The sequence below is a fragment of the Papio anubis genome, chromosome 1, assembly GCF_008728515.1.
Source record: "Papio anubis isolate 15944 chromosome 1, Panubis1.0, whole genome shotgun sequence".
Classification (NCBI taxonomy): Eukaryota; Metazoa; Chordata; class Mammalia; order Primates; family Cercopithecidae; genus Papio; species Papio anubis.
The window spans coordinates 137,512,392-137,538,508 of NC_044976.1; the positions used below are offsets into that span (position 1 = coordinate 137,512,392).

The 26,117-nt window shown below is 37.8% G+C and overlaps 1 protein-coding gene across 4 annotated transcripts in view; it reads left to right on the forward strand.

Moving 5' to 3' along the window:
- Positions 1–26,117, forward strand: part of WDR26 (WD repeat domain 26) — a 49,349-nt gene that overhangs the window by 1,117 nt on the left and 22,115 nt on the right. For 2 of the 4 annotated variants that reach the window (XR_002517340.2, XM_021926793.2), the window contains exons 2-7: positions 1,869–1,968; positions 2,069–2,173; positions 8,958–9,094; positions 13,814–13,911; positions 15,012–15,168; positions 21,481–21,619. Coding sequence is in view for 3 of the 4 variants with exons in the window: in XM_021926793.2 (XP_021782485.1) it covers positions 1,869–1,968; positions 2,069–2,173; positions 8,958–9,094; positions 13,814–13,911; positions 15,012–15,168; positions 21,481–21,619 (736 nt within the window). In the remaining variant the exon portion in view is untranslated. The remainder of the gene's footprint in view (positions 1–1,868; positions 1,969–2,068; positions 2,174–8,957; positions 9,095–13,813; positions 13,912–15,011; positions 15,169–21,480; positions 21,620–26,117) is intronic. The other 2 variants (XM_021926789.2, XM_021926783.2) reach the window with 2 other exon arrangements.

Consider the following 26,117-nt stretch of genomic DNA (forward strand, 5'->3'; position numbering starts at 1 on the left):
CAGACCGAGGGACGGAGGCTCCAGGGGGGTAGGGGAAGGAGGGGAGGGGGGCTTGAAAGAGCTCGGTTAAAGAGAATGAGTGCTGGGCACGCAGGGCCCAGTACACAGGAGGACGCGGCTCAGACAGGCCGACCGGGGAGGAGGAGCGGACCTGAAAGGAAATAGGGGAGAATTAATCAGTCTGACAAATTGTGAGACGAGACAGGCGGTTGAGGGGTTAGGAAGGGGTAGGAGAAACCCAAAGAATGACTTCTCCCCACGCACCTTCAGAGCTTAATTGTCTGTCAATAAAGACAGATGCGGGAGTGTGCCTCTCTGTGTTGGGGGAGGGGTGGATTAGAGCTGGTGGAAATAATGAACCTTGGAGGATTTGTTTTTCAAGTGTATCTTGGAGGCATCTTTGTGGGACACCTCCCCACCCCCAACCGTGGCAGACAACAACCCAAGCAAACTACCAATCAGGAAAGACAATCACCTACAAGTGTTTATGGGAACGGAGGGTCTGGGATCATTTGGAAAGAGGTTGTTGAATAAATCTGATGGGAATAATGAAGATACAGTGTTGATATCGTTTAAAGGCCCGTGTGTGTGTACAAGAGGTCTAACCCTAACTAGTCTGAAATCTCAGTTTAATACCAAGAAGATGATCGCCTCTGAAAAGGGGACATCTGATCTGGTGAATCATTTGTTTTAAAATACAATTTAGGTGGCCTTGTATACCTAACATAGGGTGAGGGTAGACAGCGACCTTGGACAAAAAACACCATTTTGTATACACACAAAGAAAAACTAAGGGGGTAGAAGGTAGGATTGGTGGGAGTGTCTGATGAAGGAGGTGCAAGAGGCAGAGTCAGAATGAAATGGTGGGGGGGAGGACGTGCAGCAGCAGTCAGTTTCCTACATTCAGAGTGTAGATTAAGCTCTCAGGCTAGCCGATGTGTACTTTTGCATTTATGGATTTCTTGGGGGAGTGGGGAGGAGAACAGAACTTTTTAAAAGTGACATAAGTATTTTGGTTTTCAGGCAGATCGTTGCACTGTTTAGCTAAAAATTAAGTTTTAAAGCTGAATTAAGAAGGCATTGAAACATAAGCACAAAAAATACAAGACTGATAAATGAAGGTTCTTAGATACCAGAATACACGAGGGAAGAAAATACAGTTGATGAATCTTTTAAGTGCTCAAAGACAAATATGTGGTAGGAAGAAGTCACTTTATTCCCTAGGGAAAAGGATTAGTATGAAAACAGATTTTGTAAATGCTAACAGAACATATTACTGAGACAAGAAGCAAGCTGACAGCAGCAGGAGGAAATAACTCGTGACTGTTTGGAACCTACACCATAGTAAATTTGCTATTTTTAGTATAGAGAGAAAGGGAATGGTTTTTGATGCTGGATTTATTTTAATTTTAAAGATTGACCTAGTAGAATTTCTATGCAATATAATACCTGGATATATAAGCTCTTAACTGACACTGGTCGTCTGTGTCACCGTGTGAAGCTAATAATTTTGATCTTGAAAAATGTAACGTAGTATGTAGATCCTGGTTTTTCATTTATTTGACTAGTTGGTTACAGCAAATTTTTAGAAATCTTATACTTTATACATTAAATTGAGGCATCAAATGGCACACTAGGAAGAACTTACATTGATTCTGGTTTCAAGAAAGGTTTTTAACTTGACTAGGAAGAAATGTAGGTGTCAGTTTTAAATAAAGTTTGTTTAACCAGGCACATGAAAGCTATTTTTTTCTTCATCATAAGGCTAGCTTAAAAATTTTGCATCTGTTTTCATGGACATTAGTTTATTTGGAAGATTAAAACCCTAAAGTTGGTCAGGTCTGTTTTACACTGTATCTCTCCTGCAGCCAGACTGTTGATCTCCTCATGCAAGAGTCAGGATGTCGTTTAGAACATCCTTCTGCTACCAAATTCCGAAATCATGTCATGGAAGGAGACTGGGATAAGGTAAAGTAGGGCATATAGAGCTGTGTGACTGCTGCTAAAATTACAGATTTGATATGCATTTTGTGACATTTCTGTTTTTCTTTTATACCAATTTTTACAGGCAGAAAATGACCTGAATGAACTAAAGCCTTTAGTGCATTCTCCTCATGCTATTGTGGTAAGAGGCGCACTTGAAATCTCTCAAACGTTGTTGGGAATAATTGTGGTAAATACACTTTTGTTCTTAGTTTCACATTTATGCTTATTTTAATAGGTTATTGATAACTCTAGGCTTCTGCCTCTTATAAAAAAAAAGGCCTAAAAGTAGTTAAATTTCATATAATTTGTGAACTAGGATGAGTATAATGTTTTAAAGTATGAATTTTATATCTTTAAAATCATACATAGTAAATGTGTCATTTGAACTTTATAAATTAAGCTCTACAAAAAATATATTGAAAGCTCTTCGTGCTTTCAGTGCTACTAATAGGAGTTTTATGTTTATAGAGTTAAAGATAAATTATACTTTTATTATGTTACTTAAAATACTGAATGTGCTGGTTAAAGAGAAAATGTGTTTGGGTGTGTGTATATCCATACAGCCTTAAGAAGCTGATACGTTATCTTTTTTTAATCTTTGGGAAATATAGTTAATTCAAGCCAACTCCGTTGGTGTGCTGGCCATTTTCCATTCTTGCATTCCAGTTGTGTGAATTGACAGTGTCAAAGTTTGTATAATATGTATCACTCTGGTGGAGGGTTTGTATGCAGATTTGACCATTAGGCCCTGCTTACTGGCCTTATTTCCCTGACAAGATCAATTTAGTAGTTTAACCTGTTAGTCTCTTTCATAAATCTTAATGAATCTTTTAGACTTATGGGCTTTAATTCTTCAGTAGATGGTGGTGAGGGAGAGAGGAAATAAGGTTTTTCTAAGTGCTGGAGTTTGGAAACCATGAAGAATCAGCTGCTAGCTGCTGGCTTTTTAACTTCTAGCTGATTCATTTGTTGTCAAAAGCAGTTTCCTGTCTGGGGGTGGGGAGAGAAAGAAGGCAAATAGGAAGTGAAGTAGAGAAACCAGCTGTTTGTTAAATATTAGTAAATGACTATTACATTTTGATTTTTTTAAAATTGGGTCAAACATTAATCTTTTCTGTCTCTTTCTATAAAAATTGGGCCTTGTGTGTTTTTTTTTGAAATCTTGTTACAAAAGAGTTTTCAAACTCAATGTAATTCTACACAATAATATAATCCTAGAGAAATGGGCTTCAGGTGAATTAAAGGTGCAGACAAGCAAGAACAAATACAAATTCGTTTAAATTGATGATGTAGTGTATTATTTTTATTCTTTCATTAAATACCTAAAATACTAAAAATTTTAAACTACTGTTGAGTAAGATGATTGGTAATAAATTAACTTATAAAATCTGTAGTAAAATTTAAAAATAAAAACAGAAGTTAAAATAGTTAAACATGTATATTCAAAGGGATTGGAAATTTTTCATTAACTAAAGTGTCCTCAACTGGTGTGTTTGGGGTTTTAAAAAAAAATACCCAAGTACATTTTATTGAGCAGTTCTTCATAAATTTTTGCTTCTGACTGAATGAGCTAAAATAAAGACAGTAAGATGGCCAAAGTAAGAATTAAGGTTGCTTTCCCATTGGGCAAGTTAGCACTACTTGTGTGTTGACAATAAAGAGCTTGCCTGTGGACTGTTTTAAAATGTGTGTGATTTCTTGGAGGTTGTTTAAACTTCACCCAAATTATATCTGTAATTTAGTGGTAAAAAATTTAATAGGCTTACTTCCTATTTTTTTCTTATTTATAGTAATTTGAGAGTTCTGGATTGGATGTCAGTTATGACTGTCGCATTAGAAACCTTCATTAGAGGCAACATGTAAACTGAAGAAAGATAGTTATAGATAATAAGGAGGAATCCTTTCTTTTTACAGTCTGTTGAGTCTGTAGAACATTCTAGGATCTAATAAAAAAATGGAGATTAAATCTCTGGCTGAGTCTCATGCCATCAAACTGTTTAGGTATTTATACAAAGAAAGGGGTTCCAACTTTTATCTCACTTTAAGCATTGATGAATCAATTGCTTTTAAAGATTCATTTCAGCATTTTTTGAAGTTGCTTTCATCTCTCTAAATTTACTTTTAATTTTACTTTACTTTTGTTTAAATTTACTTTTCTCGTCCATCACATCTCCAGAAGAGAATCTAATATAATATAAGCTTAAATTTGTAATAATATCTTAGGAGACAACTATTAGGGTTTCTTTAAACATAATTATTTTAATTGTATACCCAGGCACATTGATGGCTTAGTCTAGACTAAAATTGTACTTTATTTTTTAAGCGTGAATGTTTTCATTGACCCAGACCACTCTCCCTACAGCCTACTCCCTTTGTTTTGTTGTTGTTGTTGTTGTTTGTTTGTTTGTTTGAGACAGAGTCTCGCTTTGTCTCCCAGGCTGGGGTGCAGTGGCGTGATCTCGGCTCACAGCAACCTCCGCCTCCCAGGTTCAAGTGATTCTTCTGCCTCAGCCTCCAAAACAGCTGGGACTACAGGCGCACGCCACCATGCCCAGCTAATTTTTGTATTTTTAGTACAGACAGGGTTTCACCATATTGGCCAAGCTGGTCTCGAACTCCTGACCTTGTGATCCGCCTGCCTCAGCCTCCCAAAGTGCTGGGATTACAGGTGTGAGCCACCGCACCCAGCCGTTTAAATGGTACTGTTCAGAAGTTGCTCTCATGAATCTTTTTTTTTTTTTTTTTGAGACTGAGTTTTTCTCTTATTGGCCAGACTGGAGTGCAATGGCGTGATCTCACCTCACTGTAAGCTCTCCCTCCCGGGTTCAAGAGATTCTCCAGCCTCAGCCTCCCAAGTAGCTGGAATTACAGGTGTCCATCACCACACCCAGCTAATTTTTTTTGTATTTTTAGTAGAGACGGGGTTTCACCGTGTTGGCCAGGCTGGTCTCGAACTCCTGACCTCAGGTGATCCACCCGCCTCAGCATCGCAGAGTGCCGGGATTACAGGCGTGAGCCACCGTGCCTGGCCAAATCAGCATTTTTTAGTTTGGATTCAAGTATACTTAGCCATTTCTGGGCAATTTGGATGGGTATACGAGACCAATAATAGAAAACTTTTTTTATGTCTAGAAATATTTGGTTATTTTTTAATGTAATGGAAATATGCTTAACAAAAATTGGCATCTGTAATTAACTAGTATATTTTAAAGTCAAATAGGAGTTTTGAGAGCCAAGTTTAGATATAATTTGTTTCCCCTTTTCTCTGAGAAATCATGATTTAATTGATAAGATTTGGTTATAACCTTACTCCAGAGTTAGAATCACTACTGAATTAGCTAGGAGGCCACCCTTGAGAACCAAACTTTCTGAGTATCATAATTTCTGGGTTTTTCTTTCATGTTGAGTTCAGTTTAATCATATGGGAGCAAAGGAAGGGATAAAGCAATTCAGTATTGGGTGGACTAGGGTAGCAACCGCAGAATTTACAGTGTGAAACTATCATTCAAGCTATCCTAGTCACTTAACAATTTCAAATTTATTAGATATTAAAATGGAGAAGGAGATCTTGCTGGGCCCAGAGATGGTGAAAAATCATTAGAGACTACAAATAATCTCTTAAGAGGTCTAGTTGGGAGCTGGGGAGAGCTAAAGGAGAGTGTATTTTCCTAATACTTTTCTATCTTTATTTCTTCAAGATTTGTTTTAAACATAAACGTTAGTGGAGCCCTGTCCCCATCTCAGCAAGCTTTAATTTTGTCTGATTTTTACAGTGTTTTCAGTATTTAGCATTATTTGTTAATTATAGGGTTTTTGCTTTCTTGAGGTTATATTTACATTTTTGTGCTTTAAATTTTGGGAGGTAAAATACAGTTTTACTCCCCACCCTTATCATATGTGTCAAATGCTTCAACTGATTTTTTGGAGAATAAACATTTTCTCTCAAATCTCTAGCTGTGCTTGGCCAGCAGCATGTTAATTGCCATGCACAATACCAGGATTTGATATCTGTTTGAGAATATTCTTGGTCTTGATCTGGATAAAATGACTCATAGAGAAATGCTCTTGTGCTACTTTTATAGCATTCTCTGTATATACAGAAATATGTGTTTATATTGGCTTCTCTCAGAGTTTTAGTCAGCCTTTCTCTGCTCTCCTGCCCCACCTCTGCCCCATAGAAAGAGAGTAACATGTTGTATCAAGATCTTGGTGGGAAAATAAGGGGGAAACAGCACTTTGGGCACTGTCCCTACACACATTGGAATGGGGGAGGGATGGGCATAGGAACCTAATGATTAATACCAAAAAATATATAAATATTAAGTAAATAAAAAACTTGCCCTGAAATTTTTTTTTAAGTCCCTCAATTCCCAATTACTAAGAAAATTTAGTGAAGAAATTATGTCACATGCTCTGGCCAGTTCCGTGTGACATTTAAATGAAAAAGTTCTGCAACTGAATATGATTTTCAAGTTTGAATTTTAAAAATACACAAAATGGAATGAAACTTTTTTTTTTTTGGGACAGAGTTTTGCTTTCGTTGCCCAGGCTAGAGCACAGTGGCACAATCTCGGCTCACTGCAACCTCCGCCTTCCGGTTTCAAGCAATTCTCCTGCCTCAGCCTCCCAGCAAGCTGGGATTACAGGCACCCGCTACCACACCCAGCTAATTTTTTTGTTTTTTTTTTTTTTTTTTTTAGTAGAGACGGGGTTTCACCATGTTTGTCAGGCTGGTCTCGAACTGCTGACCTCGTGATACATCCGCCTTGGCCTCCCCAAGTGCTGGGATTACAGGCGTGAGCCACCACGCCCAGTGGAATGAAACTTTTAACATTATATTGACAAATGAAAATATATGAGGTCTTCATTTCATAGTTGCATTTTTTCCAGAAGCTAAAATGGTGCAAATATCCAGAATAACTTCAAACATAACATTTTTTTATTTTTAGGTTTTTTTTTTTTTTTTGCATTGTTTAGTTTTTGCTTTCTGTGACCAGATGAATGTCAAAGTTTTTTCATTTAACATAGGTTAACTTCAGGCTATATGTGTAGTAATGTACTTTTTAGGGCATCTTGGTAATTAATGTATTTCTGAAACATTCATTAGTCATTCTAAATTTATATGTAAAATTTGGTAAGTGTAATTTTCCTAGAGTTACAAGAGTGTCTTGGTTTGAATTTTTTTCTGTTCCTTAGCCATATATTTAAGATGAGCTTTGTATCAAGCATAAGCAATGTATCTTATAAAGGATGTATTGAAATACATGCCTAACTTATATGAGAGGGTTTATTATTGCTTGCTTTCTCTAGAAACCACTTTTATAAGCTTATAATTTATATCTCTCTTCCAAATACTCCTTGATAGAAATCTTGTAGAGCAGTTTATTACACTGTTAATTCTACAAATAAATGGTAATTTCTCCATAGCATTTCGTGACAGCAGTGTACTTTTTTATGGTTTTAAAGTAAGCATTTTGGGCCAGGTGCAGTGTGGCTCATGCCTGTAATCCCAGCACTTTGGGAGGCCAAGGTGGGCAGATCACTTGAGGTCAGGAGTTCGAGACCAGCCTGGCCAACATGACGAAACCCTGTCTCTACTGAAAATACAAAAATTAGCTGGGTGCGGTGGCGGGTGCCTATAATCCCAGCTACTTGGGAGGCTGAGGCAGGAGAATCGTGTGAACCCAGGAGGCAGAGGTTACAGTAAGCCGAGATGGCACCACTGCACTCCAGCCTGGACCACAGTGAGACTCTGTCTCAGAAAAGAAAAAAAGCATCTTACAAACAAGAAAAATTGTACTTTAAGTTTTAATTTTAAGTGGGCTTGAGATCTTTACCACTGTATTCCTTGGAGTCTCTGAATATAACTAACATTCTCTACCTACGACTTTTCTGTTTACATCAATTGACTTGCTCAAGCTCCACAAGTACCAAATAATGATGAAAAGGTCCCTCCAAGCTGTGGTCCTTAATTAGGTTTAAGGTTTAAAAGAAGTTTTGAAATGATATTTATAAACATCCCTTTTCTCTTGTAAAAAACTGCTAAGATTGTGACCATGTTAAAAGTAAAATAATAAAGTAGCATTTAAAAGTATTAAAGTCAAAAACACGGTTCAGGAAAAAAACTAAATGTGAAAGTGTCTCACAATAAAGCTAGAAAATGGTTATTGGTTTAGGGGAGAAAAGAGCTAATAATAATTTCCTGTTCTTCATTTTTAAATGCATTAGTGATCAGATTGTCAGAAATACACAAGTGCCAATAAAGAATCTTTTTAAAAACCTCTAAGTTCAACCATCTAATGTAGACATCCCTGAATAGCTGCCTAGAAGAGAGTGAGTGCATCAAGCTTGTGCTTGGCCACGTTAGTCATAGAAATCTCAATACTTTGCATACCAACTTGTAGTCCATTTGTTGGACAGCTCTTAACCTTTGATAAGCCAAAATAAGACACTTTTCTGCTTCTCCTGGGTGTTTGTAGTTCTGCTTTCTGGTCTACTTAGTCCCTCTTTCACATTGTGACTTAAATAGTTCATTTACTGTTTTTTTCTCTAATCTTCTCAAAACTTGTTGCATAAAACCCCCCAATGCCCTAGTTATAAAGTCATACTTTTTAAAAAGCGAATTTCAAGTACTTGGAATAGTTCTAATTTTTTATACAAGAACTAAAATTCTAGGAAATTGCTTTGAGAGGAGAATTCATTTTTTCCAAGGCTGATACTTCGGTCACTAATGATCTAGTCTGATTTGAGATTATTTGTTCAAAGCAGAGTTTTAGTAAGATGTGGAATTGAGCAAAGTCGCATTTAATCTACTATGGCTCTACTAAACTATTTTGAGTCATCTTGAAGCTTTATAAAAAGTTATTTCAAAGGGCATAGTAGAATGGTTTCTACTGTTCTGTTTAGGCACAAACATTTTCTGAAACTTCCATCAACTTTTTTCCCCTGACTGCTGCTTTCTGTCATGTCAGAGGATGAAGTTTTTGCTGCTGCAGCAGAAGTACCTAGAATACCTGGAGGATGGCAAAGTCCTGGAGGCACTGCAAGTTCTACGCTGTGAATTGACGCCGCTGAAATACAATACAGAGCGCATTCATGTTCTTAGTGGGTAAGGAAACTGAGTTCTTGAACTCAGGTTAATGGAGGGCCAAAGTTATATTTATTTAACATTTTTCCAAAATATAAATACTTGATTATTGCTAAATTCTTAGATATTTATCTAGGTAAACTCACTCCTGTGTGGATGAACTATTTTGGTCATCCTAGAAAACTTCAGATTAGGGTAGAGATATATTTAAGTGGGTGAAAGGGAGAAGAAAATATGTATTGCCTGTGAAATGCTATTTTAAAATCTTCTATGAAAACCCAATTACATTCCAAGGGCAGCTCTTGTAGTTAAAAACAAAATAAAAATCTTATGATATGGATCATGGTAAACAACGACATTTCCAGTATTGGTGCACACTAACTTTTTAAGTGAATACTTGTCATGTGCCAGGCCCTTGCTAAGCTTTTCACATAAACAACCTCATTTAATCCTCACATCAACATCAGTCCTTTTTTGGGGTATGAAGGGTAGAAACAGGGTCTCACTATGTTGTCCAGTGTGGTCTCAAACTCCTGTGATCTTCCCACAGTGCATGAGTCACTGTACCTGGCCACATTAATCCTTATAATGTTAGATTACCCAAAGGTTTGATCCTGGGCCTCCTTTTTATTCTCTATCTACATACTCTTTTTAGGTAATCTCATTCTATACCATGCCTTCACATACTGTCTGTATACCGGTGACTCTTAAATTTACTTTCTTATCTGAAGTCCCAATGTATATATCTAGTGGCATACCTGACATTCTCCACTTGGATGTTTAATAGATGTCTCAGTTTTATGAGGCTGGAGTGCAGTGGCACAATCCTAGATCACTGCTGCCTCCAGTTTCTGGACTCAAGCCATCCTCCTGCCTCACCCTCCTAAGTAGGTAGGATTTCAGGCATGCACCACCACGTGTGGCTAATTTTTTCATTTTTTGTAGAGACAGGTCTCGCTATGTTGCCCAGGCTGGCCTTGAACTCCTCCTAACCTTAAGCGATCCACCTACTTCAGCCTCCCAAGGTGCTGGGATTAAAAGGCATGAGCCACCGCACCCAGCCTCAAAACAAAATTCTGGATTCACCCCTTCATGATAAATACACTCAACAAACTAGGAATAGAAAGGAACTTCCTTGACCGAATAAAGGGCATTAATGAAAATTTACAGTGCTGGCAATGAAAGACTGAAACCTCTCTCCTTGTGATCAAGAATAGGACAATGATGTCTACTCTTGCTATGTCTGTTCAACATTGTATTGGAGGTTCTAGCCAGGGAAATTAGTCAAGAAAAAGGAATAAAAGGTTGAAAAGGAAAAAGTAAAACTATCTCCATTCAAAGATGTCATGATTTTATATAAAGAAAATTTAAGGAATCCACTAAAAAACTCTTAGAACTAATAGGCAAGTTCAGCAAGGTTGTAGGACACAAGATCAATACACAAGAATAATGGTATTTCTAAAATCTAACAATGAATAATTTAAAAAATTGAATTAAGAAAACAGTGTTATTTACACTAGTATAAAAAAGAATAATTCAGGAATAAATTTAACCCCTACAGACCTGTGCCACTTCTAGCATATCGCAAGATCTTCAACCCAGTTGCTGAAGGGAAAAACTTAAGCCTTATACTGCTTTTTCTTTATCTTTTAACTTTGACATGTATGGCCTAATTCTGAAACATCTCAAATTTTCATTTCTCTGAATCTCCACAGTTTCTAGCCTAGTTAAGCCATGGACATCTCTGCTAGAATATTATAGTAGCTTCCCACCTAGTTACATTGTCTTCACTCTTAATTTTTTTCTTTTCTTTTTTTTTTTTTTGAGACAGAGTTTCACTGTTGTCGCCCAGGCTGGAGTGCAATGGTACAATCTCAGCTCACTGCAACCTTCACCTCCCGGGTTCAAGTGATTCTTCAACCTTGCCTCCTGAGTAGCTGGGATTGTAGGCATGTGCCACCACACCCAGCTAATTTTGTATTTTTAGTAGAGATGGGGTCTCACCATGTTGGCCAGGCTGGTCTCGAACTTCTGACCTCAGGTGATCCACCTGCTTCAGCCTTCCAAAGCGCTGGGATTATAGGTGTGAGCCACTGTACCCGGCTTCACTCTTGATTTCTTAACAATGCGTATTTCACATAGCAGCCAGACAAATAAGCAAAACCATAAATGAAGTCTTCATTCCCTTACCACTGGCTCTCCAGCAGTCTTAAAACCCAAAATCTCTGTGCAAGGCCACAAAAACCCTGATCCTTTTCTGCCATCATTTTCTTTTTTCATTACTGTATAGTGACACTCATGCTCTTTCTGTTCCTTAACTTGTCACCCCTTAAGGCATTTGCACTGCTTGTCCTCTCCATCTGAAATGTATGTTCCACAGTCTTTGCATAGCTGGGTACTCCTTGTTTAGTTCCCAACCCGAGCATCATCTTCTCCCAAGATTACCCACTGGGTGTTCTCATCACATTACTCTGTTTTTAATTTTTTTCTTTATAGTATATTTCACTGTATGATAGGCTCCAGCATCAAGAACAAATATGTGACACATGAGTTTGTAAATACAAAATGATGGACAAAAGAATGGGCCCAAGATAAGGGCCCATTCCTTGCATGTAGGGAAACTGAGCCTCAAAGAAGTTAAGTAGCCAGCACAATATAAAGCTAAAAATTCAGAAAGCAGTTCTCAAAGCCTGGTTTGACTGATTCCAAAGTCATTGGTCTTACCCACTATCACATCTTGTAACAGTAAATTCTACAGGTTTTTTGTTTGTTGTTTGAGATGGAGTCTGGCTATGTTGCTTAGACTGGTCTTGAACTCATGCCCAAGCACTCCTTCCACCTTGGCTTCCCAAAGTGCTAGGTTTACAGGCATGAGCCACCACACGTGGCCTGCTAGATGTTTTGATATGGTAGCTGACAAATTATCTTGTTCTGATTACCTTTTTTTTTTTTTTTTTTTTTGAGACAGAGTCTCATTCCATTACCCAGGCTGGAGTGCAGTGGCGCAATCTTGGCTCACTGCAGCCTCCACCTCCCTGGTTCAAGCAGTTCTGCCTCAGCCTCCCAAGTAGCTGTGATTACAGGTGTGTGCCACCATGCCCAGCTAATATTTTTTTTTGTATTTTTAGTAGAGATGGCATTTCACCGTGTTGGCAAGGCTAGTCTCGGACTCCTGACGTCAGGTTATCGCCTGCCTCACCTCCCAAAGTGCTGGGATTACAGGCGTGCTGATTACATTTTTAATGCAGTATCTGAGTTCTTTGTCATCAGAATATCATTCACATGATTTTTTTCCTGCTCTTGTGTCAGAACATATAATTTAGTCACATGGGTTTTATTCTGACGCAAACCCTGAGTTTTTTACCTAAGGAAATGGTTCGAAGGTGGCAGGATGTGGAACTGGGATCAGAACCTAGAGTTTCTCCTCCTTAGTCCAATGTCCTTTTAGTTATACCATGTGACTTTCTGTAAACAGAAATTCATTTGAAACTTTTAATGTGTATTTTCACAAGGACATAGAAGCAATTGTAAGTCATTTTTTAAAAATTTTAAAAATAAACATTTTAAAATAATTATTGATAATAAACTTTGCCCGAAAGAAGTTATTTTAGAAACAAAATATTCACAACAGCATAATTACTTACATTATTAAGTTTTTTTGATCAGCTAAAGCACTATTTATGTAGTAAATAACGAGAAGTAGTTCTGCTGTTTGGGAAGAGACTATTAAATCGTTTAGATTCTAAACGAAATATGCTTAATGCAGTTAAGAAAGGGAGGGAGTGATACTAATGTTAACTGAGAGGTATAGCAGGTAGTAGACTAAGTACTTAATATGCTTCATCTTCGAGAATCCTCATTACCCTATTTAATATTCTTTTTACAAGTGAGAAGAAGAGATTTGTCTGGCAGAGCATGAGACAAAATAGCAGGAGAGTTACTTGCCAGGTCTAATCTCCATGTTTGAATAATACCTTCACTACTTTTACTTTCAAAGCACGTTCTTCTGGGAAGAGCCAAAACCAGGTCAGGGTCACACTCCCAGCAGGGGGCCCTCATGTATTCTCCAGAATCTATGAACTTTAGCTTTTATTCCACCTTCTGTACATACAGTGAGCAATAAAACAGTTCCCCAATTTTGTGCTCTGGGATCTCAGTATCTTTCACAAGATGACACAAGAATGATTATCCAGTTATACTATTTCTTGAATGATGTTTATTATAAAGTCTTGAAGGTATGTTCTTTGGGTTTTATTTTACTCTTCAGAAGTAGTTAAGTTAGCCTAGTGCTTAAGAGCAAGTTCTACAGCTAGAATGCCTGAGTTTATATTCCCGCTTTGCCTCTTAACCCTAGGCCAGTTACTTAAGCTTTCTGTGCCTTGGTTTCCTCATTTATAAAAATAGAATAATAATAGTGCTTACAGGGTTGTTATAAACATTAAAGGAAGTAATATGTGTTGAGTGCTATAACAGAACCTGCACAGTAAGAGCCATATATATAATATATAACAATAGCATAAGAATATGTTCTGTTAGTAGGTAATATATATTTAGGTGTTGTTACTTACATTTTAGTAATTATATGCAGGTGCCAGATTATATTAATGAATTGAGTCCACTGTAGAAATTTCTTGATATGTATTAGTAAGAAGCAGATAGCCAGATGGTCAATACTTTTCAATTATATTTATTTCAAATAAATGGGTTTGATGTTGGTTGCTTTCTCTGTTGTATTTTTAGGTATCTGATGTGTAGCCATGCAGAAGACCTACGTGCAAAAGCAGAATGGGAAGGCAAAGGGACAGCTTCCCGATCTAAACTATTGGACAAACTTCAGAGTAAGAGTCTTAATTTTTTATGTTTCTGTGTTTTCTCTTAGATTATGAATGGATACAGTGATCAATTAGGAAGACATATCTAGACATACTTTTATTGAGTGGTTAGAAGAGGGAGAATCCATTTTTTCAGACTCTGTCATGGAGTCTAAGAAGCTAACCTCAGGAGTCAGTGAAAGGGCACTGGTCCCAGAGCAGCCCTTCTTTCATTTGTATTATGTGGTGATGCCCCCCCCCTTAAGATTTTGTTTGGGGGAAAAGTGCTGTGTTTAGAGAAAAAAATATGTAAACCACAGTTTTAAGTCACAAGTGCTTTAAAGATTTTGATTTCAACAGTAAGGCCCAGGTTTCTTTAGGTAAATTGTTTCATTCTTCCCCAACCATGTTATGTTTATTCTAGATTGTAATGCGGGTTTCATTTTTGCTGTATTTATATGTAAAATATGTTGTTCTCTCTGAAAATTATATGATTCTGTAATTTTGATGTTGAGATGACAGTGACGATCCTAAGAATCACAAAGCCATGCATTTGGGGAGGTATAAGGCATTCAAGGACTGCAGTAGGTTGATACTGATATCAAAACACCAGTTACTGCCTGAATTCACGCAGTATCTTTGACATTTGGAGTAATTTGTACTTGATCTTAGCCAAAAGGCCAAAAAGTGATTTTTAGAGCAGTTTGATGGGAACTAGAGCTTGACCTGTTGCAGCATTTTCCAAAATTTTGCTCTTTGTTAAGTGGAGATTTTACTTATACCTGGTCTCCTTCTGGTACATGATAATTATCTAATACTCTTTTCATTGTTGTCTTCTTTTTCTTCATTTTGTTGTTGTTATTCCCCGCTTACCTCTCCCTGCCCCTAGAAAGTCCACATACAAAATAAACCCCTCCCACCCAAGTATATCCAATTCTATGAGCAACATAACTATTGCTGCTGACAAATATTGGTAAAGCTTACATATCACATAACCCAGAACTTCTCTATTTAAGGAGTAGATACTATTGGGGTAGGAACAAGTACAGCAGAAGATGAGCAAATGTCTTAAATAAAAGTTTACAGTTTATTATTATTTCTCTTTTTTAAAATATCTTCTATTAAAGCGTATTTACCACCATCAGTGATGCTTCCCCCACGGCGTTTACAGACTCTCCTGCGGCAGGCGGTGGAACTACAAAGGGATCGGTGCCTATATCACAATACCAAACTTGATAATAATCTAGATTCTGTGTCTCTGCTTATAGATCATGTTTGTAGTAGGTAAGAGGAAAACTTCTTATATTCTGAAATAGGCTAACATTTTACAAACTCAATGATGAACTTATTTTAGTTTTCTTTTTTAGAGTCTTATCCTGTAGCTATATAACAGTTCATGTCTGATTTAACATTTGTTCACAAGTAAAGCTAGAACTATGAAAATTGAAAATTATGAGAAATTTCTGTGTGTTTATATAGTAACCATACCTTGAGAACTGAACTTGGGAAGCCAGTTTTTCATTATCTATAGGTTTGGTTACTCGTTTTCTGTGTCTGACAATTTAACTATGTCCCAAATTATTTACTGCACATAAAGATCATGGTAATACTTTTTTCTTAATGAAAGTTCTGCTTTTTAGTAGAAGATGGACTCTAAAAATGGTTAAAACAACAGCTATTATTAACTTATAGTTTTGGTTTTTTTACTGTGTCTACCCGTGTCCATAATTTAACTTGTAAGAATTCAGGCTTCTCTTTTGAAATTAGGAGTATTTTGAATAAAAATATACCTACTATTTTAATGGTCTCTAAAATTAAAGTATAGCTTTATTTTGTTCTTGATGTTTTTATTGGTTTCTTTTTTAGACACAGTCTCTCTTGGCCCAGGATAGAGTGCAGTGGCAAGATCATAGGCCACTGTATAGCCTTAGGCTCAAGTAATCCACTCACCTCAGCCTTCTGAGTAGCTAGGACTATATAGGCATGCGCTACCATGCCTGGCTAATTCTTAAATTTTTTTGTAGAGATGGGGTCTCTTGCCCCTACTGGTCTTAAACTTCTGGCCTCAAGCAATCAATACGTCTGCCTTGGCCTCCCAAAGCACTGGGATTACAGGCATGAGCCTCCATGCTGGGCCTAAAGCATAGCTTTAATTTTAAGATATCAAATAACAAATTGTGAAATATTTCAGACTTCAAGAATGAAATAATTTGGATCTGATGAACCAAACAGAATAGAGAAGAGCTGCAGTGCATGTGCTCAGTTGCTTTTACCAGTGATATCAAAGAACTAATGAAAATAATATAAATAAGAACAAAAGCATATTAAGTGTGAGGGCTTTGGAATAACGAACTTCTGAATAACCATAAAAATTGTCTGTATATGCATATTTCTACTGTGATTTAAAATAATTTTTTACATATGTATAAACCACTTTTGTAACCATTGAGTTTTTACCTCACTCTCCCTACTTGAACTACAGAAATAATAATTGTTTGAGATATTGGCCTTAAATTACTTAAAAGGGCTATTTAATCTTAAAGTATTAAATTATTACTTGGTACCTATCTTAAATGTTCTACAAGAAAGTGATTAGAAATTTTTTCCCCTGTCCCTTTTAAAATCTTTAATAATGGTCATTGACCTGCTTCTGAGGATTTTAAAATCTTTTTGTATAAAATTGAATAGAGGTAGGAAGAGATAATAGATTAAAAGGCTATATAGTTTCATGGTTCATAGCTCCATTAGCAGATTTGATAACAGTGTTAAGACGCTTGTGAACCCAAATCTTTTTTTGGTTCATAAATTTAAATATTTTGAAAGGTGGTGACTAGACATAATGGTTCAAGAGGTATCAGTAAGTTAGGAGCTTGCCCTCCTGTTTCGAAACTAAAATCTATGGGAACATGACCAAAGTGTTTTAACATGTACATCAGCACCTATGAAACTAAATGATGAAAAATACTTAAATCTAAGTTTTTCCAACCTTCAGATCAGGGACCAAGCTCTCATAAGTCTGTGTAGAAAAGCAGTCCAGAGTTTTACATAGGAATGAAAGCATCCTTTTTCTTCTGAAATAACCATTGATTAGAAGGTCTTCTCTGTAATCTTAAAATGAAACCTTCACTCTGTGCTCCTAGTTACCTCTCTTTCTCTCTCCCCCTCCACTTTAGAGCTAACTTCTTGAAATCATTACCTACTACACATTCGCAATGCCTGTGTTCTTACTTTTCCTTCACTCTTCATATTTCTGTATTATTAGGACCTGTGTAGCTAACATAACACCAGAATTGTTGATATTGGTGAGAATACCTCTTTTACATTCAGTGGATATTTTCCAGCCTGTATCTTCACCTTACTATAGCACTGTACTACTCTATTTTGAAACTTTTCCTTGACCTCTAAAACATTTTAGATTCTTAGTTTAACTCCTGGCTACTCCTTAGGCTTTTCTTCTTTAACTGTCCCTTTAAGAAATACGTGTTCCAGGCTGGGCACGGTGGCTCACGCCTGTAATCCCAGCATTCTGGGAGGCCGAGTCGGGTGGATCATCAGGTCAGGAGATCGAGACCATCCTGGCTAACATGGTGAAACCCCATCTCTACTAATACAAAAAAATTAGCCAGACGTGGTAGCACACACCTGTAGTCCCAGCTACTCGGGAGGCCGAGGCAGGAGAATCGCTTGAACCCGGGAGGCGGAGGTTGCAGTGAGCAGAGATCGCGCCACTGCACTCCAGCCCAGGCGACAGAGCGAGACTCTGTCTCAAAAAAAAAAAAAAGAAATATGTGTTCTAGAATTGTTTCTTCCCTCATCCTTAGGTTATACTTCCATGGTTCTAATGACAGCTAGATACAGGCCAGAGCTACAGAATTTATCTCCTGAGCCTTAGACCTTAATACCACAATTTGGGTTCTCAAGTACATTAAACACAGCATGTCCAAAACAGAACTTCCTTTCCCTCTCACCTATTTTTACAAAATCTGCTTTTTCTTAAATTCCCTACCTCAGTGAAAAGCAGCCATCTACCCAGTTTTCCCAAACCAGAAAACTTGGAGTCAGCCTTAGTTTTTTACTGTAGAGATTTTAAAGCCACTAAGAATAATGTCACACATTACATTATATACACGGTCTTGAGAGTGAGTTGTGCCCTTTATTGCTAAACTGAGAAAATAGAACCTGAACTTACTTAGTTATTTTTTAATTAAAAAAATTTTTTTAAATTTTATTCGACACATGATCTTGCCCTGTAGCCCAAGTTAGAGTGCAGTGGTGCAATTATAGTTCATGGTAGCCTTGAACTCCCATCTCAGCCTCCTGAGTAGCTGGGGCTTCAGGCGTGGACCGCCACACAGCTAATTTCAAAAAAATTGTTTGGCTTGTTTTTGTGTTTTCATTGTTGTTTAATGGTGATGGGGTTGCTTACTGTGTTGCCCAGGCCAATCTCAAACTCCTGGCCTCAGGTGCTCCTCCCACCTCATCCTTCCGAAGGGCTAGGGTTACAGGTGTGAGCTACCACACTGGGTCTGAATCTAAATTTAAGTCCTATTATTTACCTAAAAGTCTTCAAAAGAACAGTTGCTAATTTTTGTTACCTTCTTTACTCTTTTAGAGACTAGATTTTAGCATTGGAACTAGAAAACTATTTTCAGAAATTAAATCTTAGCTTTGAAATTACATAGCTTTTTTCTGGCGAATAAAGAATTCATTATGAATTATGACTTTTAAAAATATCCTGATGTACATTGAAAAGATTTATCAGATTGTATACAATTTCTAGGCAGGGCATGGTGGCTCACGCCGGTATTCCCAGCACTTTGGGAGCCCGAGGTGGGGAGATCACTTGAGCCCAGGAGTTTGAGACCAGCCTGGGCAACATGGCAAGACCCTGTATCTACTAAAAATACAAAAATTAGCCGGGTGTGGTGGCAGGCGCCTATAATCCCAGCTGCTCAGGAGGCTGAGGCAGGAGAATTGCTTGAACCCGGGAGGTAGAGGTTGCAGTGAGCCGAGATCGTGCCACTGCATTCTAGCCTGGGTGACAAGCAAAACTCAGTCTCAAAAAAAAAACAGGCCGGGCGCAGTGGCTCACACCTGTAATCCCAGCACTTTGAGAGGCCGAGGTGGCTGGATCACCTGAGGTCAGGAGTTCGAGACCAGCCTGGCCAACGTGATGAAACCCTGCCTCTACTAAAAATACAAAAAAATTAGCCAGGCATAGGGTGCGCACCTGTAATCCCAGCTGCTGGGGAGGCTGAGGCAGGAGAATCATTTGAACCCAGGAGGCAGAGGTTGCAGTAAGCAGAGATCACACCACTGCACTCCATCCTGAGCAACAGAGCAAGACTCCATCTTAAAAAAACAAAGATAAACATTAGAGGAGGAAAAAACTATTTCTGATACTGAAATTGCTTATTTGATTGGAATTTTGTCCAGCAGTGCCTTGGAAAATATGATTTTAAAATGGTATTTGGAAAGTAAACTGGTCTTGGAGTCAACCATAGGTCCAAATCTTAGTGCAATTACTTACCAGTTTTATGACATCTAGTAAATTATTTGTCCTCTTTGAGCCTCATGAAAATGGGGATAATAGTACTTCCATGAGCAATATTATATGTAAAGTGCAGCATTTGGCACCTAGTAAGTGCTTAATAAATGTCTGCTAATATTGATTATTTTATCTAAAATCACACATGTAGAGTAGTAATATTAAAGCAATTTAATTTAAAAATCTGAAAGTTTAAAACAGCCTGCAAATACCCATCTGCTAAGGTAGATTGCCATGTGTACCAAATAAAGAATGTTAATTTATTTTTAAATGTATATTTTGTTTCAGACTGGTGAATTGACAAAATATAATTGTAAATTATTGATTGGGAAAAGAAGCAAGGAAGACCGTGTTTCAAGATACACTTAAAGGTGTATCCGTTAATGTTTAAATAACGTTGTTTTTTGGTGGTGGGGAGTTGTCGTCGTTATTGTTGTTTGAGACTGAGTCTCACTCTGTCACCCAGGCTGGAGTGGAGTGGCACGATCTTGGCTCACTGCAACCTCCGCCTCCCGGGGTCAAGCGGTTCTCCTGCCTCAGCCTCCTGAGTAGCTGAGACTACAGGCATGTGCCACCACACCCAACTAATTTTTGTATTTTTAGTAGAGATGAGGTTTCACCATGTTGGCCAGGCCAGTCTCAAACTCCTGACCTCAGGTGATCCGTCCGCCTTGACCTCCCAAAGTGCTGGGATTACAGGCGTGAGCCACCGTGCCCAGCCTACTCAAATAATGTTTCTTATAATACAGAGAATTTATAAGGTAGAGCTGTTTGTCTAAACAGTAGCCACTAACTACGTGTGTCCATTTAAATTCAAATGTAAAATAATTCAAATTAAATAAATCAAGTTCCTCCAGCTTACTGGCCACATTTTAAGTGTTCAGTAGCCACTTGTAGTGAGGGCTACCGTATTAGATAGCACAGGTATATAGCATTTCCACTGTAACAGAAAGTTCTGTTGGACAGTGCTGATGTAGAGGTTGGAAAAGAATGGTTTTTTTAATGAGTGCTTAATGAAAATAGTCATTTAAGTTGGTAAACCGGATCATAAATCACAAAATTCTTTGCCCTTGATATATAATATTAGCTGCCATTTATGAGGTACTAGCTAAGTGTCAGATTCGGTCTAAATGGTTTATAGTCATTTTCGCTTCCTCTTATTTCATCCTTGTATAAGGAATTCTGTAAGGCAGATACCTTAATCTTTGTTTGATGGTTGGAGAAATTTAGATTTAGAGAGGTTAATTTAATATCTCAGAATCGTAGCTAAGTGACTGAGCCAAAATTTGAATCTAAGTCTGTCAGACTACTGCTCCCATTCTTAAGGTTTTGCTCTTAACTACTGCACTCCTTGCCGTATTTTGCACTTCTTCTGTGCCTCCCTGAAAATACTATTAATCACATTTGAGTATCTATTACATTCCAGAAATTTTAAATGTATTTCTAATTCTTACAAGAATTCTAAGAACTGTTAGGTAGATACTGATCTCCTTTTGTAGACATGGGAACTCAAGCTGAGAGAGTTAAATGACTTGCCAAAGACATTAAAACTTGTAAGTGAGAAGGACCTAAACTCATTATCTGGAGGCTATTCTGATTTCGGTTTTGGTTTGTTTTTTGAAATGATCTCACTCCATCACCCAGGCTGGAGTGCAGTGATGCAGTCATAACTCACTGAAGCCTCTTAACTCCCAGGCTCAAGCAGTACTTCCACCCTAGCCTCCCCAATAGCAAGTAAAAAGAATGTAGCTGGGCCTGGTGTCACAGGTCTGTGGTCCCAGCTACTCAGGAGGCTGAGGTGGGAGAGTCTCTTGACACCAGGCGGTCAAGGCTACAGTGATCTGTGATTGTGCTGCTGTACAACAGTACAGAGCCTGGGCAACAGAGAGACCCTGTCTCAAAAAAAACAAAAGAAAAAATTTTACAAATGCATTCATTTCTTATTTTTAGTGATGTGATTTTCAAAGAAGTTTTGTCAGTTATGTAACCTTTTTTATTATTATTCTAATCTGTTTTGAAAGAATAATTTGTGGACCTCTTTGTTTTAGGAGGCAGTTCCCATGTTATACGCAGCAGATACTTACGGAGCATTGTAATGAAGTGTGGTTCTGTAAATTCTCTAATGATGGCACTAAACTAGCAACAGGATCAAAAGATACAACAGTTATCATATGGCAAGTTGATCCGGTATGTACCCCAATATGAGTGTTTATATTACAAAAGGGAATAATTTTGAATCTAATTCATTGATTACATATTTTTAAGTATACATATATCAACGGTATTCTTTTCCAAGAGCATTTTTTGTCATCTTTATTTCTTACATTTTCGTGTGTTGTATAGATAATATTATTAACACTGTTGAGTGTTTATGTACTAACGATAATGTTAAATCTGTGTATACATTATCTAATTTAATTTTCTGAAAAACTCTGTGAGGTGCTAACATCTGCATTCAGATGAGGAAACTGAGGTAGAAGTCAAATGCTTTGACTCTCACAGCTAGTACATGACAAAGTTTGATTCAAATCCCGGAATACCTTGACTCCAAACAAACCCACTGCTATTAACATATGTGCCAATTTATATCTTTGTTAATACTTGATTGAAAGATTAGGCCAGGCACAGTGGCTCATGCCTGTAATCCCAGCACTTTGGGAGGCCGAGGCAGGAGGATCACTTGAGCTCAAGAGTTCAAGACCAGCCTGGACAACATAGGGGAGAGTCTGTCATTACAAAAAATTAGCCAGGCATGGTGGTCGCCCCAGCTACTTGAGAAGATGAGGTAGGAGGAATCACTTGAGCCCAGGAGGTGGAGGCTACAGTGAGCTCTGACCTTGATACTGCGCACTCGAGCCTGGGCAACAGAGTGAGACCCTGTCTCAAAAAAAAAAAAAGGAAGATTAATACAGTGTCCATTCTGTTCCAACCACAAGTTAGAAAAGACTCATTACTCTTTTGCCTTCTGAAGCCCATCATTATCTTGTATAATTTGTGGACCTTGTGTAAGCCTTTCTCCTTTGTTTTCCCATTGATATATAGAAAAAGTATTTTATTCTGGATTTAAAATTCTGAGTTCCCTCTAAAATCAGTTAAGTGTTTGTTTATAACCAGATGACCTATGGATTTGTTGTGGATAATAAGTATTTTCATTTATTTCAGCTAACTGAACATTTATCAAGGGATCAAAGAAGCACATGATTCCAGATAGGTTAAGGAGCTATATTTGTTTTAGGAGTCATTCACCTAAAATAAACTTCTTTTCTTTTGAGACAAAGTCTCACTCTTGTCCCACAGGCTGGAGTGCAATGGCGCAATCTTGGCTCACTGCAACTTCTGCCTCCTAGGTTCAAGGGATTCTGCTGCCTCAGGCTCCCGAGTAGCTGGGATTACAGGCGTCTGCCACCACGCGCGGCTAATTTTTGTATTTTTAATAGAGATGGGGTTTCACCATGTTGGCCAGGCTGGTCTCAGACTCCTAACCTCAGGTAGTCTGCCCGCCTTGGCCTCCCAAAGTGCTGGGATTACAGACGTGAGACACTGTGCCCAGCCAAATAAACTTATTTTGAAGTTTAGAATTAAAATATGATATTAGCTCAGGATAAAGTTTTGGGCTCCTGTGTTGAGAAAAATAGAAAAAGGGAGCCATTCTGAGACAGTATCTCAGTGTGTCACCCAGGCTGTAGTGCAGTGGGGTAATCTCGGCTCACTGCAACCTCCACCTCCCAGGTTCAAGAGATTCTTATGCCTCAGCCTCCCAAGTAGCTGGGACTATAGGCGCGCACCACAACACCCAGCTAATTTTTGTATTTTTAAAGTAGAGACGGGGTTTCACCCTGTTGGCCAGGCTGGTCTCATACTCCTGACCGCAGCTAATTGCCGATCTTGACCTCCCAAAGTGCTGGGATTACAGGCGTGAGTCACCATTCCGAGCCTAACAGTTCTTTTTAGAAGAGAATTGAATTTGAGAGCATACACCAATGCTTGCATACCTACATATGCTACAAACAATGAAAGGTAAATAAGATACATTCTTTACCATAAAGCAGTGGTTCTTTACCTTTTTTTGATATCACGTACCTCTTTGGCAGTTTGGCAAACCTATGGACTCTTTCTCAGAATGTGTTTAAATGCATAAACGAAAGCACATAGTAAGGCCAAATATATGTTATGTATTCATTACTAAGGAAAGCCAATTATAGTGATACGTAGTTAACATAGTACAAAAACGTATTTTTTATTTTTATTTAATGCTTTATTAATGCATTAAATAATAAATTCTAGCAGCAGATGTAAGTACCAGAATTTTGAAGTAGTGATGAGCACACAAATATTTCAAGGTATCTGCAACAACTATAATATATGAAAAGATTTAAGATTTCTGTTGTTAATGGAGTCACCGAATACCACCTAATTTAGTATACTAGCTAGTATACTACCCACCACTACCTAATATACTACCGTATGTAATTAGTAATATACCCAGTACTGCCTAATACTACCTTGTTAATTGCCTGCGTTAGAGAGTGAAGGAAATACCAAATTTCAGGCTGTGTTTAATAAAAATAGAGATGTGTCTTTTTCCCATTTAAATTCATAGACCCCTGATTCTATCCCTGGACCCATTCTTGTAGATCTCAGGTTTAAAATTCCTGTGAAAAAAATGTACAGTTTAAATGAAAACAAAATTCAATGAAATAAGCATGATACATAACAGATAATACATAAAGTATTATGAAAGTGCAAGGAAGCTTTACAAGTCGAAATACCTCATGAGAGCCTTATTGTGCATCACACGGGTGGACAACAGGAAAGGGGCATTCTAGGAAGACAGGAAAACCTCTTACCCTCCTATCCCCCTCCAAAAAAAAATAATAATAATAAGATAATGGGATGAGTAATGACAGAGTGGGAGATTAGACTAGAAAAAGAGTTTGGGTGTTCTCACTCATAGGTGGGAACTGAACAACGAGATCACTTGGACTCAGGAAGGGGAACATCACACACCGGGGCCTATCATGGGGAGGGGGGAGGGGGGAGGGATTGCATTGGGAGTTATACCTGATGTAAATGACGAGTTGATGGGTGCAGCAGACTAACATGGCACAAGTATACATATGTAACAAACCTGCATGTTATGCACATGTACCCTACAACTTAAAGTATAATAATAATAAATAAATTAAAAAAAAAAAAAAAAAGAAAAAGAGTTTGGGATCAAATCACAGCCTTTGCATGCTAAGTTCTGTTTTCATTCACCAGTCATTTATTTGCGTGATATCTGAAAAAGAAGGTAGTAATACCAAAACTACTTTATTAAAGTTTTTCCTAGTAGTGGTGTATAAGAATCCCCCTTCGTTTAGCCAGTATTTATTAAACACCTGCTGTGTGCCAGGTCTTTTGCTATAGACAGACTAAGCACATGATAATACACCATAATTTATAATGGGTGCTACAGGAGCTCATAAAACAGAGCCTACTGGAACAGGAAAGTAAGAAAAGTAAATATTGGGTGAAGAAGAGGTAAAGAACTATTTAGGCAAAACTAGTTAAGTTAGGCCCCTGGGCAAAAGAAAACATAACATGGCATTTGGGTGGTTTGGGGGAAGAGTTTTAGGTACACTAGAGTTGAGGTTAATTAAGTAGCAGCCAGATCAAGGAGGAGCTTTTGTATTCTTTGCTAAGAGGTTTAGACTCTTATGCCAGTGTTTCCTAGAGTGTTATAGTGAGTCCTCTGGGACTCTTTTAGTATGATGGTATTTTTGTAATGTCAAATAATGTCTGAAAAAATTATAAGAAAATATATGTTCTTTTTGGCCGGGTGCTGTGGCTCACCCCTGTAATCTCAGCACTTCTCTGTAATCTCAGCACTTTGGTAGGCCGAGGCAGGTAAGTCACCTGAGGTCAGGAGTTCAAGACCAGCCTGGCCAACATGGTGAAACCCCATCTCTAGTAAAAATAAAAAAAAATTAGTCTGGCATGGTAGTGCGTGCCTGTGGTCCCAGCTACTTTGGAGACTGACGCAGGAGAATTGCTTGAACCCGGGAAGCAGAGGTTGCAGTGAATTGAGATCGTGCCACTGCACTTAAGCCTGGGCGACAGAGAAGACTCTATCTCAAAATATATATATATGTGTGTGTATGTATATATATACATTTGTGTGTATATGTATATATACACGTTTGTGTGTATATGTATATGTGTATATATACGTATATATATATATGCCCTTTTTGAACATGTGTGTGTATTTTTTAATGGAGAGGAAAAAAATACGTTTAAGAGAGCCTTAAAATTTGAGTTGATGTGATTCCAATGCCTACTTTCCTTTAACAGTTTTTCTGTGCCTAAAAAAGGTGAATTTTGCCCATTCCCCCCAAAATCCAAGCAAAGTCGTATAGGCTCCACGAACATGTTATTTCCACTTTGAATAAATTAGTGTAAAGGCACTGTACTAATGAAGATAGAGTATTAATGTTTTTATTTTCAACTTTATCTTTTATAGGATTATTTTTTTTTCATTCATGAACGTAAAACAGTTTTTGAGTTAAATATTTCTTTCCTTTTTTTTTTTCTTTTAAAGACAGAGTCTCATGCTGTCACCCAGGCTGGAGTGCAGTGGTGCGATCTCGGCTCATTGCAACCTTCACCTCCTGGGTTCAAGCAATTATCCTGCCTCAGCCTC